Source organism: Pseudophryne corroboree (assembly GCF_028390025.1).
Source record: "Pseudophryne corroboree isolate aPseCor3 chromosome 3 unlocalized genomic scaffold, aPseCor3.hap2 SUPER_3_unloc_1, whole genome shotgun sequence".
NCBI classification, from domain to species: Eukaryota; Metazoa; Chordata; class Amphibia; order Anura; family Myobatrachidae; genus Pseudophryne; species Pseudophryne corroboree.
This window is the reverse complement of record NW_026967493.1, coordinates 1,237,986-1,251,743: the sequence shown is the minus strand read 5'-3', so window position 1 is coordinate 1,251,743 and position 13,758 is coordinate 1,237,986. Positions and strand designations below refer to the sequence as shown.

Here is a 13,758-nt window from a genome sequence, read left to right as displayed (position 1 = left end):
GTGGAAAAATGCCGTGCTGAGTGGCAGGAGAAGTAGTTACTGGCATTGGATTAGTCTAAGGCTTTTGATCAAATGTATCATGAATACTTATGGGTCTTGCTGGAAAGGTATGCCATTGCAGTGGGCTCTAGAATCCATCAGGGATGATTCCTGAGCCATTTTCTATATGTATTTGCGATTGATCCCTTCATCAGGATTAGAGAACAGTACTGTAGGGGGAGAGCAGTTGGGCCTGGACTCTCTGCTGAAGGTGGTGGTTTATACAGATGATGTCAAAATTGTCCTGTCATCCATGGTACAGGTGCGTAGCATGGAATATCATCTGGTGCTTCGTGTTCCTGAATGAACCAGGAAAGTGTGAAGCTTTCTGGCTGTGGGAGCAAAGTGATGAGCTTAACCTTCCAGACAGCATTCTCTAGATTAAAATTTTAGGCATTCAATCTGTCTTTTGCTGGGGCTTTTTTGCAGTCCTGCGATCGCATACTTGCCGCCTATGGGGGAGTGTATTTTTGCTTTGCAAGTGTGTGAACGCCTGTGCAGCCGAGCGGGACAAAAAAAATTTGTGCAGTTTCTGAGTAGCCCAGGACTTACTCAGCTGCAGCGATCACTTCTGCCTGTCCGGGGCCGGAATGGACGTCAGACACCCACCCTGTGAACGCTTATGCATGCCTGTTTCCCCAACCACTCCCAGAAAATGGGCAGTTGCCACTCACAAATGCCCTCTTATTGTCAATCACCTTGCGATCGCCCGTGCGAATGGATTCTTTGATAAATCCATCGCACAGCAACGATCTGCTTAGTAGTTGTGCGACGCTCCTGGGCATTACGGTGCATACGAATGCGCAGTTAAGACCCGATCGCACCGCTGCAAAAAAAGCTAGCGTGCGATCGGGTCTGAAATAGCCAGTATGTCGCTCTAAATTGGAGTATAGGCATGAAGTTGCTACCTGGAAAGTACAGAGCTGGAGACAATGGAAACTTTCTCAGGGAAAGGGTTGCAAAACTTACATGATCCCAGTATTCAAAGTATGGTAGCATTTATTCAGTATGTCACTTAAATATGTTGTTTGCCTCAATTTTGTGGTCTGATGGTGTGTACACATGGTGAGATATTTTCTTACGATTTTGACTATATAGTCAAATTCGCAAGAAATGTTAGTGCAAATCGCAAGGTGTTAAGCCACTTGCGATCCCGATGCGCACTCCCGTGGGGTCAGTATTGTAAGGTTAGATAGACTGTGCAGGCAAGTCAATCTTGACTATCTAGTGTACGATCTAGTACAAAGTATAGTCAAAATCATACATAGACAAAATCTCAAGCACAGATAGTCAAACCCAAAATCTGTACTATCTGGGCTCTGGGGGAGTTCAAGGGAAATTTCAGTCAAAATCGAGCATAGCAAGAATGTCACCGTGTGTACACACCTTGAGATTCAGGCTTTGATTTTCCTGTTATTATGGGGAAACTGTGTGATTCTGGGATACTAAGAACCTCATTCAGGTAGGATTGCAAAATTTGCGAATCAAAATCCATCAGATTAGCAAATGACTGCGCTTGTGCTAGCAAAAATAGCAACTAAAAATGCATACAGATCGTGATCACAATGCAGCCGCTGTTTGACAGGAAGCTGGCGTTTCTGGGTGGAAACACACTGTTTTCTGGGTGGCAACTATTTGATTGCAGAAACTACTACTTAGCAGAAATTGCAATCCTTACTGAATAAGGTCATAAGTACATGTTGAGGGAAGAGGATGTCCAGCCCAGTAGTGTTCTTTACAAAAACTTGAAACTTAATCTAGGGAGTATGTTTTAAGAAACCCCCTTATCAATGGGCAGTAAGGATGGTGTAATGGTAACTGCCTCACACCACTGAGGTCATGGATTCAATTCCTACCATGGATCTAAAAGTGTGGAGTTTGTATATTCTCCCCGTACTTGCGTGGGTTTCCTCCCACAAATATTCTGGTAGGTTAATTGGATCTGAACAAAAATGAACCCTAGTAAAAATGTGTGTGCATATAGATTGTAAGCTCTACCGGGGCAGGAACTGATGTGAATGGCCAAAATTTTCTCTGTAAAGTGCTGCGGAATATGTGTGCGCTATATAAATAACTAACTGGTAATAATGGGTAGAGGGCTTTGTTTTGGGTGTCTCCTTTCTACAGTTCATGGATAGATGGTGACCAACTTAAAAGTCTCCAAGTTTGGCATGGTTATCTCCCGGTTTATGTCATCTTGTGCATGACGGTGATAAGGAGTTTGGGGCTGGAAGTGGATGAAGTCAAAAGCTTCTCAAGGGAGTTGGAGAGATTTTTGCAAACTCACTTCTATGTTCCACTGTTACTTAGTGACTGCCACGGGAAAATGATCCCAATGACGTTTAGAGACATTCCCTGGATTTTTAAGAGAAGCGTTACTTAAAGGGAAATCTGGGAAGTGCCAATGATAATGGTTGCCCATGTGAGAAGTGTCAAGGAGAGGTGGAGATCACTGACCCTTGCTTGAGTGTCATTTAATGTAAAGGTTTTCAAAGTAGACTTGAGCCATACATATCCATGCCTTTAAGGTCTGTTACCTTAGTGGGCTTATGGGGCATTCAAAGGGTATAGGGTTTGACTTAACCAGTATTTCTAGTTAGTTTAGTGGTTAGATTTTACACTTGGAGTGTGGGTGTGGTATGTAAGGTCGACCACACTCAGGTCGACAGTGTGTAGGTCGACCACTGTTGGTCGACATTGTTTCTAGGTCGACAGGGACTCTAGGTCAAGATGACAGAAAGTCGACATGAGTTTTTTCACTTTTTTTGCTGTCGTTTTCTACGTAGTGATCAGGAACCCCACTTAGTGCACCGTGTCACCTCGCATGGCTCACCATGCTTTGGGCAAGGTGCCGAGCACAGCGTTGGGTTGCTGTTCCCCATTGTAGTCCAAGTGGATTGTAAGGTATGAAAAAATGTAAAAAATTAAGAAAAAAAAACCCTATGAAAAACTCATGTTGACCTAAAAATCATGTCAACCCACTTACTGTCGACCAATAGTGGTCGACCTAAGTGTGGTCGACCTAGAGACTGGATACCTTAGAGTGCACTGTGCCATTTTTCTAATAGCAAAGTCTTCTGTGAAGTGGTCGTGTGTCAGTTGGATATATACAGGAATCTTTAGCCCCCTTAGTGGGTTGCTGAAGTCATTCTTTCTGTTCATCTTTGGTTATCTATTGTGCACTTTCCCCTAGATTTTAGTGTTTTCTACTGTTGTATCATGATCCTGCCTTCTGGCTCTCATGTTCCGTATATTTTGCATGGAACCTTTGCTACCTGGTTTTCTGCTTTTCCTTGTTCATGAATGGATGCACAGATGTCACCATCTTGGAGCATGTCAGCTGACTGCAATCCTCCAGTTAGAGCACCCCTTACCTCAGCTGACACCAGAAACCAGAGACCTGCAACTCCTATCTAAGCCTGCTCTGGTCAGTCATTCAGGGTCAGAGCAAGTCTCGTAACAGAGTTATACTGCTGTCCAAGCTATACTACCATTTCTGGATCCAGAATATAGTAACAACCACCTCCTGGGTTCCAGGGAGTCATACATTGTTGAGTCACTAGTCTGTAAAGACTACTACCACTGCAATTTTCTCTCAGTTATACTTGCATTCAAGCTTCAGTATTTTTTTTAGACATCAGCCATTAATCTTTGACTACAGTAACCTGATTAACTCATTAAGGTCCCCGTCTGCAGTATATACAACCTAAAGCTAAGTACATACTATACAATTATTGGGCCAATATTGTGTAGTATGTACAAAGGATCGATTTGGTATTTTGCAGATTAAATTAGGAAACTCTAAACCCCAAACACAATCAATTTTTCAATCTGTTTCAATGCAAAAATCTCGGCCACAATCTCCACCTATCAGCCAGTGTGTGTGCATTTTCAATAATATGACCATATGCCCAGGTTGAAAAATTGGGTATTGTGTGGTTGAGCCTGATTTTTTTCCCATCTCTTGATTTCTCAAGATTTTACAAGAAATCAGATGACTTTTCTGGGGATAAAATCAAGTGTTTATCACAGATATCAGAACCCCCAAAGCGAATAATCGGCCCAATTGTACAAGGTATTAACTCTGCAGGGTGCCCAAACGTTTGCAGACGCCATTTTTTGTTTTCTGTTCTTTTGAAAGTGTAAATGATGGAAATAAAATCAAACTTTTTTTGACATGTTATAAGAATGTCTAATCTGTAATTTGATGCCTTTTGGAGATTTTCCATCTTTCCTTGGCTTCTTTTTGCACATTAAAATGAATTTTTGCCTGGGGTGCCCAAACTTTCAAACCCCACTGTATGTAATGTATGGTGTAACTAGATCTGACTCCTGTCATTCTCAGCAGTAATAATGTTACTTATACATTTCCTCTTCTGTATATGTAACGTATGGTGTAACTAGATCTGACTCCTGTCATTCTCACCGGTAATAATGTTACTTGTACATTTCCCGTTCTGTATATGGAACGTATGGTGTAACTAGATCGGACTCCTGTCATTCTCACCAGTAATAATGTTATACATTTCCCCTTCTGTATATGTAACGTATGGTGTAACTAGATCGGACTCCTGTCATTCTCACCAGTAATAATGTTACTTATACATTTCCCCTTCTGTATATGTAACGTATGGTGTAACTAGATCTGACTCCTGTCATTCTCACCAGTAATAATGTTACTTATACATTTCCCCTTCTGTATATGTGACGTATGGTGTAACTAGATCTGACTCCTGTCATTCTCACCAGTAATAATGTTACTTATACATTTCCCCTTCTGTATATGTAACGTACGGTGTAACTAGATCTGACTCCTATCATTCTCTTCGGTAATAATGTTACTTATACATTTCCCCTTCTGTATATGTAACGTACAGTGTAACTAGATCTGACTCCTATCATTCTCACCGGTAATAATGTTACTTATACATTTCCCCTTCTGTATATGTAACGTATGGTGTAACTAGATCTGACTCCTGTCATTCTCACCGGTAATAATGTTACTTATACATTTCCCCTACTGTATATGTGACGTATGGTGTAACTAGATCTGACTCCTGTCATTCTCACCGGTAATAATGTTACTTATACATTTCCCCTTCTGTAATATGTAACGTATGGTGTAACTAGATCTGACTCGTCATTCTCACCAGTAATAATGTTACTTATACATTTCCCCTTCTGTATATGTAACGTATGGTGCACAGGTTCTCAAACTCGGTCCTCAGGACCCCACACAGTGCATGTTTTGCAGGTAACCCAGCAGGTGCACAGGTGTATTAATTACTCACTGTCAAAATTTAAAAGGTCCACTGGTGGAGCTAATTATTTAACTTGTGATTCTGTGAGAAGACCTGCAAAACATGCACTGTGTGGGGTCCTGAGGACCGAGTTTGAGAACCTATGGTATGGTGTAACTAGATCTGACTCCTGTCATTCTCACCAGTAATAATGTTACTTATACATTTCTCCTTCTGTATATGTAACGTACGGTGTAACTAGATCTGACTCCTGTCATTCTCACCAGTAATAATGTTACTTATACATTTCCCCTTCTGTATATGTAACGTATGGTGTAACTAGATGACTCCTGTCATTCTCAGCAGTAATAATGTTACTTATACATTTCCCCTTCTGTATATGGAATGTACGGTGTAACTAGATCTGATACCTGTCATTCTCAGCAATAATAAAGTTATTTATACAGCACTTTCCTCCCATTAGGGCTCACAGAGCTTTACATTCACATTTACACAGAGCAAAAGATACACAATAAGTGTAACAGAATAAAGACCTCAGCATGTGGGATGTATTATTTAGTAACATTAATGAAACGAGTAACAGTCATCAGCCTGTTTGTGGTCTCCAGAGTGGAGGCTTCTTGGACTGTGCAAGGCAGCAAGTTCCATGGTCAGGGCTGCAATGCTAACAGATCAACCCTCAAAGGAATTATGGGAGTTTCATGGTACTGCTGATAAGTCTTTTATCTGCAGATGGAAGTAACCAGGGCAGTAAGGAGGCAGAAGCTGCTTCTGGTACCTTGGATCCTGGTCATGTAGGGCTGGGAGAGTCAGTACATAGATAATGTAATAGAGTCACCATCTTACAGGCAGCCAATGAAGGGAGTAGAGAATGGGTGTTATGTGGTAGGAACGGGCTGGTTAGGTAACAGCCTGGCTGTTGCATTCTGTACAAGCTGCAAGTGTTGCAATTCTTTTTCTGTGAGACTCAGGTAGATGACATTGCAGTAGTCTATGTGAGATGATACAAATGCATGTATGACTTCAGGTAGATCTTCTGAGGGAATTCATGGGTTGATTGTGGATATGGTCCACATAAGTTCAGATGGTTGATGAAGCTGTAGCATTGCCCTTTTGTTGGTGAGCTTCTATCATAAGGACCTTTGTTTCACCACAACTGTGTCCCAGCCAACTAGTATCACCCACACCTGGAGCTCAGCTAGACAGTCATTTAGGGTTGGTATTGGGTTCAGAGTACAAATAGCAAAAGACTGGTCATAGGCATAGCAGTGGTAAACCATGGCATGACATCTGATTACTTGCCAGCACTGGGTGAAACATATTGTAAAAAGCATAGTAAATAAGATGGAACTTTGAGGAACATTGTATGGCAATTGTGATATTAAAAAGGGTTCCTCACCTGTGTGATGTCTATCGTGTGGGGATATGGTCATTAGGTCGACCACTGAAGCTCGACATTGGCATTAGGTCGCCATGCAGTTTTCTAATTTTTTTGACTTTTTAATACTTTACAATCCACGTGGACTACGATTGGGAATAGTAACCTATGCGAGCCATGCGAGGTGACACAGTGCACTAATTAGGTTCCCCGTCACTTTACGAAGAAAACGACACCAAAACTCCAAAAACTCATGTCGACCTAATGCCCATGTCGACCCAACGACCCATACCAATCGTGTGCAACAAGAGACAATTTATTTCCTACACTCAGTGCATGGAAATGTTTTTTTCACATGTGACTTCTCTGATGTCTAACCAGATTTGATTGCTGTGTAAAACATTTCCCACACTCAGAACATGGAAATGGCTTCTCACCTGTGTGACTTCTCTGATGTGTAACAAGTCCTGATTTATGTGCAAAATATTTCCCACAATCAGAGCATAGAAATGGCTTCTCACCTGTGTGACATCTCTGATGTTGAACAAGTCCTGATTTCTGTGCAAAACATTTCCCACACTCAGAACATGGAAATGGTTTCTCACCTGTGTGCATTTTCTCATGTACAACAAGATCTGATTTCTGTAGAAAACATTTCCCACACTCAGAACATGGAAATGGTTTCTCACCTGTGTGACATCTCTGATGTGTAACAAGATGTGATTTCTGTGCAAAACATTTCCCACACTCAGAACATGGAAATGGCGTCTCACCTGTGTGACGTCTCTGATGTGTAACAAGTCGTGATTTCTGTACAAAACATTTCCCACACTCAGAACATGGAAATGGCCTCTCACCTGTATGCATTTTCTCATGTACAACAAGATCTGATTTCTGTAGAAAAAATTTCCCACACTCATAACATGGAAATGGTTTCTCACCTGTGTGACTTCTCTGATGTCTAAGACGGTGTGATGTCTTAAAAAAACATTTTCCACAGTCAGAACATGAAAATGGTTTCTCACCTGTGTGACTTCTCTCATGTATAACAAGATCTGATTTATGTGCAAAACATTTCCCACACTCAGAACATGGAAATGGTTTCTCACCTGTGTGACTTCTCTCATGTATAACAAGAGCCGATTTCTGTATAAACCCTCTTCCACACTCAGGACACAGAAATGGTCTCTCACCTGTATGATTCATCTCATGTTTAACAAGAGCTGATTTCTGTATAAAACATTTACCACACTCAGGACATGTATATGGCCTCTCACCTGTATGCATTCTTTCATGTACAACAAGAGTTGATTTGTGTGTGAAATATTTCCCACATACAGAACATGTAAATGGCTTCTCACCTGTATGTATTATTTCATGTGCAACAAGATTTGATTTCCGTGTAAAACATTTCCCACACTCAGAACAGGAAAATGGCTTCTCACCTGTGTGACTTCTCTCATGTATAACCAGATCTGATTTCTGTGTAAAACATTTCCCACACTCAGAACATGGAAATGGCCTCTCACCTGTCTTAGCTGGATGATGGGTAATAAGCTTTGTGTTCTGTGTAAAACATTTGGCATCTACAGAACAGGGAAACACTGTATCTACTCTCAGAGCTGTAACAGATGCACCAATATCAGAGTGATCAGGATAACATTCCCCAGGATCAGAGGTATCAGCTGATAGAGCTGGATGTATAATTGGGGAAATGGGACTATCTCCTGGAGAATACTGTCTACTGTCATCTTTTATTTCACAATCCAGGGATAAGATTAGATGTCCTTCTGAGATGTTCCTGCTTTTGTGTCCATCTGCTGAGAAAAAAATAATACATTATGGAAATATGAATTTTCATGAAACCATTTAAATCTTGTAAAGAATATGATAAAAATAGAAAATAACTATAAAATGAGTACACAAGAACCAGGATGTTACATGGTAAAATATATAATTTTGTAACAGACATTGTAAACCATACTGTATTTCTGGCATTTTTCGGTTTAAAAAACCTAGGAAGGTTTGACTGGAGTATAACCTACACTGAGAGACCATGTGGGATTACTAGAGGTGACATGGTCTGTGCAGTAATATAACATCCCCTGTGCATAAATTTAGGTAACACTGAGGGATCAAGTGGGATTACTAGAGGGGACATGGTCTGTGCAGTAATATAACACAGGGCCAGTTCTAGAACTTGTGGCGCCCAGGGCGAAAGTTTCCTCCCATGGCGGTCCGCCCAAGAAGGTCCAACAGACCGAGTAGAATGGGCATTGATAGTAGCAGGAGCTGGAAGACCAGCCTCTGCATAATCTTGTGCAATCAACATTCTAAGCCATCTAGGCAAAATGTGCTTATTTGCAAGCCAGCCCCGTTTGTGAAAACCAAAAAGGACAAAGAGAATCAGGGAGGCAGTTCTCTTCACATAAATACGGAGAGCCCGTACCACATCCAAAGACTTTTCTATGGATAACAGACCAGGGGGTAAATTTACTAAGATGGGAGTTCTATTTAAGATGGGATGTTGCCCATAGCAACCAATCAGATTCTACTTCTCATTTATGTAGCAACTTCTAGAAGATAATACCTGTACTCTGATTGGTTGCTATGGGCAACATCCCATCTTAAATAGAACGCCCATCTTAGTAAATTTACCCCCAGGAGAGACAAAGGGCGGAACCACAATCTCTTGGTTAAGGTGGAAAGATGACACCACCTTAGGCAGATAGTCAAAGCGAGTATGAAGAACTGCCCGGTCACTGTGAAAAATCAGATAAGGTGACCTACAGGATAAGGCACCCAAGTCTGAAACACGTCTAGCAGAGGCAATAGCCAGCAGGAACAGAACCTTAAGCGTAAGCCATTTAAGGACCACTGTCTCAAGAAGCTCAAATGGAGACTCTTGTAGAGCATTTAAAGCAACGTACAAAACCCAAGGAGCCACAGGAAGGACATAGGGAGGCTGAATATGTAAAACACCCTGAGTCAAAGTATGAACGTCAGGTAAAGACGCAATTTTTCTCTGAAACCACACCGACAAGGCAGAAATATGAACCTTGAGGGAGGACAGATGAAGGCCTCAGTCCAGGCCTTGTTGCAGAAAAGCCAAAAGTTTGGCAGTACTGAACTTGTATGCGTCATAAGTCTTAGCCGCACACCAGGTGAAGTAAGAACTCCAGACCCTATAGTAAATCCGAGCTGAAGCTGGTTTACGGGCTTTCAACATAGTTTGGATGACCGCCTCAGAGAATCCTTTGGTCTTTAGGACGGAAGCTTCAAGAGCCACGCCGTTAAAGCCAGTCGGGCCAAAACCTGGTAAACACAAAGGCCCTGAACGAGGAGGTCTGGCTGTTGTGGAATTAGAAGGGGATGCTCAAGCGAGAACAAGTGCCGTCTGGGCCACGCTGGAGCTATGAGAAGCAGTATTCCTCTTTCCTGCTTGAACTTCCATATTACTCTGGGCAGGAGTGACACCGGACGGAACACGTACGGCAGCCGAAAGTTCCATGGAATTGCCAGTGCGTCCACGAACGCTGCTTGAGGATCCCTTGTTCTTGCTCCGAAGACCGGAACCTTGTGATTGTGTCGAGACGCCATTACCTGGTAGGCCCCACTTGTCCACTAGGAGTTGAAATACTTCTGGATGGAGGCTTCACTCTCCGGCGTGAATGTCCTGATGACTGAAGAAGTCCGCTTCCCAGTTGAGGACCCCCGGAATGAACACTGCCGATATGGCTGGCAGATGGCGTTCCTCTCATCGAAGAATCTTTGACACTTTCAACATCGCCATGCGGCTTAGAGTGCCGCCTTGATGATTTATGTACGCCACCGTGGTGGCGTCCTCTGATTGTACTTGAACAGGCCTGTTCTGTACCAGATTCTGGGCCAGTTTCAGACCACTGAACACTGCCCGCAACTCCAGAATTTTTATCGGGAGGAGAGACTCCTCCCTGGTCCACCGACCCTGAAGAGAGTGTTGCCCCAACCCCTCAGACTGGCATCCGTCGTCAGAAGGACCTAGTTGGAGATCCAGAAGGGACGGCCCCTACTCAACCGATGGTCCTGTAGCCACCAGGTCAGTGACAGACGGACCTCTGGAGACAAGGATATCATTTGAGACCTGATCCGGTGAGGCAGGCTGTCCCATTTGGCAAGAACCAGTTTTTGTAGAGGGTGGGAATGAAATTGAGCGTACTCCACCATGTCGAAAGCCGACACCATGAGGCCTAGTACTTGCATCGCCGAGTGTATTGACACACGTGGGCAAGAGAGGAAGTAACGTATCTTGTCCTGAAGTTTAAGGACTTTTTCCCGTGACAAAAACAACCTCTGGTTGTGTGTGTCCAACAACGCTAACAGGTGTACCATGCTCTGGGCAGGGACCAGGGAGGTTCTCTTGCAGTTAATGAGCCACCCGGTGGGCTTGCTTAAACTGGACAGTCATATCCAGATGACGGAGGAGAATGTCCGAGGATATTTGCCGGGATCAGCAAGTCATCCAGATACGGCAGGATCCTGATGCCCCGACGGCGGAGCCAAGCTGTCATAGCCGCCATGACTTTGGTGAAAATTCGAGGGGCCGTAGTCAGACCAAACGGTAAGGCCCAGAATTGGTAATGGAGATTGCCAATAGCAAACAGCAGGTATTGTTGATGTGACATGGCAATAGGGATATGCAGGTAAGCATCCTGAATATCCAGGGATACCATATAGTCCCTTGGTTCCAGAGCCAGGACAATAGAGCGAAGGGTTTCCATACGAAACGTGGGCACCCTCACAAATTTGTTCAATGATTTGAGGTTGAGAATGGGCAGAGAGGAATCATTCGGTTTGGGGACTAGGAACAGCATTGAATAGTACCCCCTGCCCCTCTGAGCCAGAGGCACCGGTACCACCACTCAGGTGTCCAGGAGGGATTGTACCACCAAGCGTAGATTAGTTGCCGCCTTCTGATCCGAGAGGATGTCTGTCAGGCAACAGCGAGCAGGAGGACAATTCTTGAAGGAAATAGCGTATCCGCAAGTGACGACTTCCCGCACCCAAGCGTCTGAAGTGGTTTCCAACCACACTTGGGTAAACTGCAGAAGTAGGCATCCCACCCTGGGATCCACCAGGAGGAGGCCCGCTCCGTCATGCTGCAGGCTTATCAGATTTGGAAGCTGGCTGACGAGCCGCCCAGGCACGCTTAGGCTTGGAAAGTTTGGAAGTGCGAGACTGTTTTGGGTACGCCTGACCTTTTGCTTTACCTGGAGGCTGAATGGAACGAAAAGAAGTACTCTTAGCCTTCGGTGCAGAAGTAGTAGTACTAGGAAGACATGCAGTTTTAGCAGATGCTAAGTCAGCAACAATCTTATTGAGAGCCTCACCAAAGAGGATGTCACCTTTGAACGGGAGCACCTTCAGGGTTTTCTTAGAGTCCAGGTCCACTAACCAGGACCATAACCAAAGAATACGGTGAGCCAAAATGGATGTCGTAGCAGCCTTGGCCGCCAGAACGCCAGTATCTGAAGCAGCTTCTTTGATGTAATGAGATGCCTTGACAACATAGGAGAGGCATTGTCTGGCATATTCAGGAAAACCAGAGGGAAACACATCCTCTATTTCCTGAGCCCATACCTCCATAGCTTCTGCAGCCCAAGTAGCCGCAATGGTGGGCCTATGTGTAGCTCATGCAAGGGTATAGATAACCTTCAAGCATCAAGCAAACTTCCACGCGTTTATCCATCGGCTCCTTAAGAGAAGTAGCGGTAGTGACAGGCAGGGCAGAAGATACCACCAGTCTAGCAATTTACGAGTCTACCGGTGGTGGCGTTTCCCAATTCTTGCTCAACTCAGCTGCAAGGTGATAACGAGCTAGCATCTTCTTGTGCGGGGTGAATTTCTTCCCAGGGTTCTCCCAGGATTCCTGGCATATGTCAACTAAATGGTCAGAATGAGGTAAAACCAATTTAGTAACCTTCTGACGTTTAAACCTATCCGGTTTCTTAGAGGCAGTAGTGGGCTCTGGTTCATCATCAATTTGAAGAATGAGCCTGATAGCCTCAATGAGATCAGAAACATCCACCTGTGAAACAGACTCCCCATCAGAAATATCACAATCAGAATCTGAGGGGTCTGTATACACGCCATCCTCCTCAGAAGAGGTATCTGGAGCTGGAGTGGGCTGAGAGGACGTAACAGCCCGCTTAGAGGACTTCTTAGGCTTAGTCTAAGGCGGGCGAGGGAAAGGACTTTGTTTAAACAAAGATTTATTCAAGTGCTGTAACTGAGTGGACAGGACATCTGTCCATGGCGGATGAACCGCAGGGACCATATAAGGCTGATAAGGCACAGGAGGTCCCACAGGGGGCGTAAGTTTAGTTACCAGCGTAGACCGTATATCGGAAAAGGCTGACCAGGACGGACCCTGATGTGCCCCCGGTGCTACAAACTGACTGGGGGGTACAGAACCCCCAAAACCTGAACCCTCAGCAGCCATGATATCCTCAAACGCATCTGGGACACGATAACTGAGTGCCACGGAATTAGACCCAGACCCATTACCCCGTGTATCTGACGTAGTATGAAAGCTTAAACTACAGGGGACACAGTACAATGGGGGTAATTCAGAGTTGATCTCAGCAGCAAGTTTGCTAGCAGTTGGGCAAAACCATGTGCACTGCAGGGGGGGCAGATAACACATTTACAGAGAGAGTTAGATGTGGGTGGGTTATTTTGTTTCTGTGCAGGGTAAATACTGGCTGCTTTATTTTTACACTGCAATTTAGATTTCAGTTTGAATACACCCCACCCAAATCTAACTCTCTCTGCACATGTTATGGAGTATATGCAATTGCGGTCGAATTCCCAAAAATGTCGAAAAACGGGACATTTTCACCCCCCCCCCCCCCCCCAAAAAAAAAATCGACAATGCAATTCAGTACTTTCCGTCAAAAATACGGACTTTCCAAATTCGACTTTTTGAAATTCGACATTTGTCAAATTCGTCATTTCTGCAATGGTACAAATGCGGCAATTCGTCAAAAGTATATTCAATTGAAGTTTGGAAATTCGACAACAGTGCTTTTAGACAGTAAA

At 43.8% G+C, this 13,758-nt stretch overlaps 1 protein-coding gene across 1 annotated transcript in view; it reads right to left on the bottom strand.

Annotated features, from left to right (window-relative positions):
- The window catches only part of LOC134983134 (zinc finger protein 271-like), a 260,373-nt gene that overhangs the window by 145,730 nt on the left and 100,885 nt on the right, over positions 1-13,758 (bottom strand). The window contains exon 5 of the mRNA XM_063948866.1: positions 7,041-8,498. Within this exon, the coding sequence (XP_063804936.1) occupies positions 7,041-8,498 (1,458 nt within the window). The remainder of the gene's footprint in view (positions 1-7,040; positions 8,499-13,758) is intronic.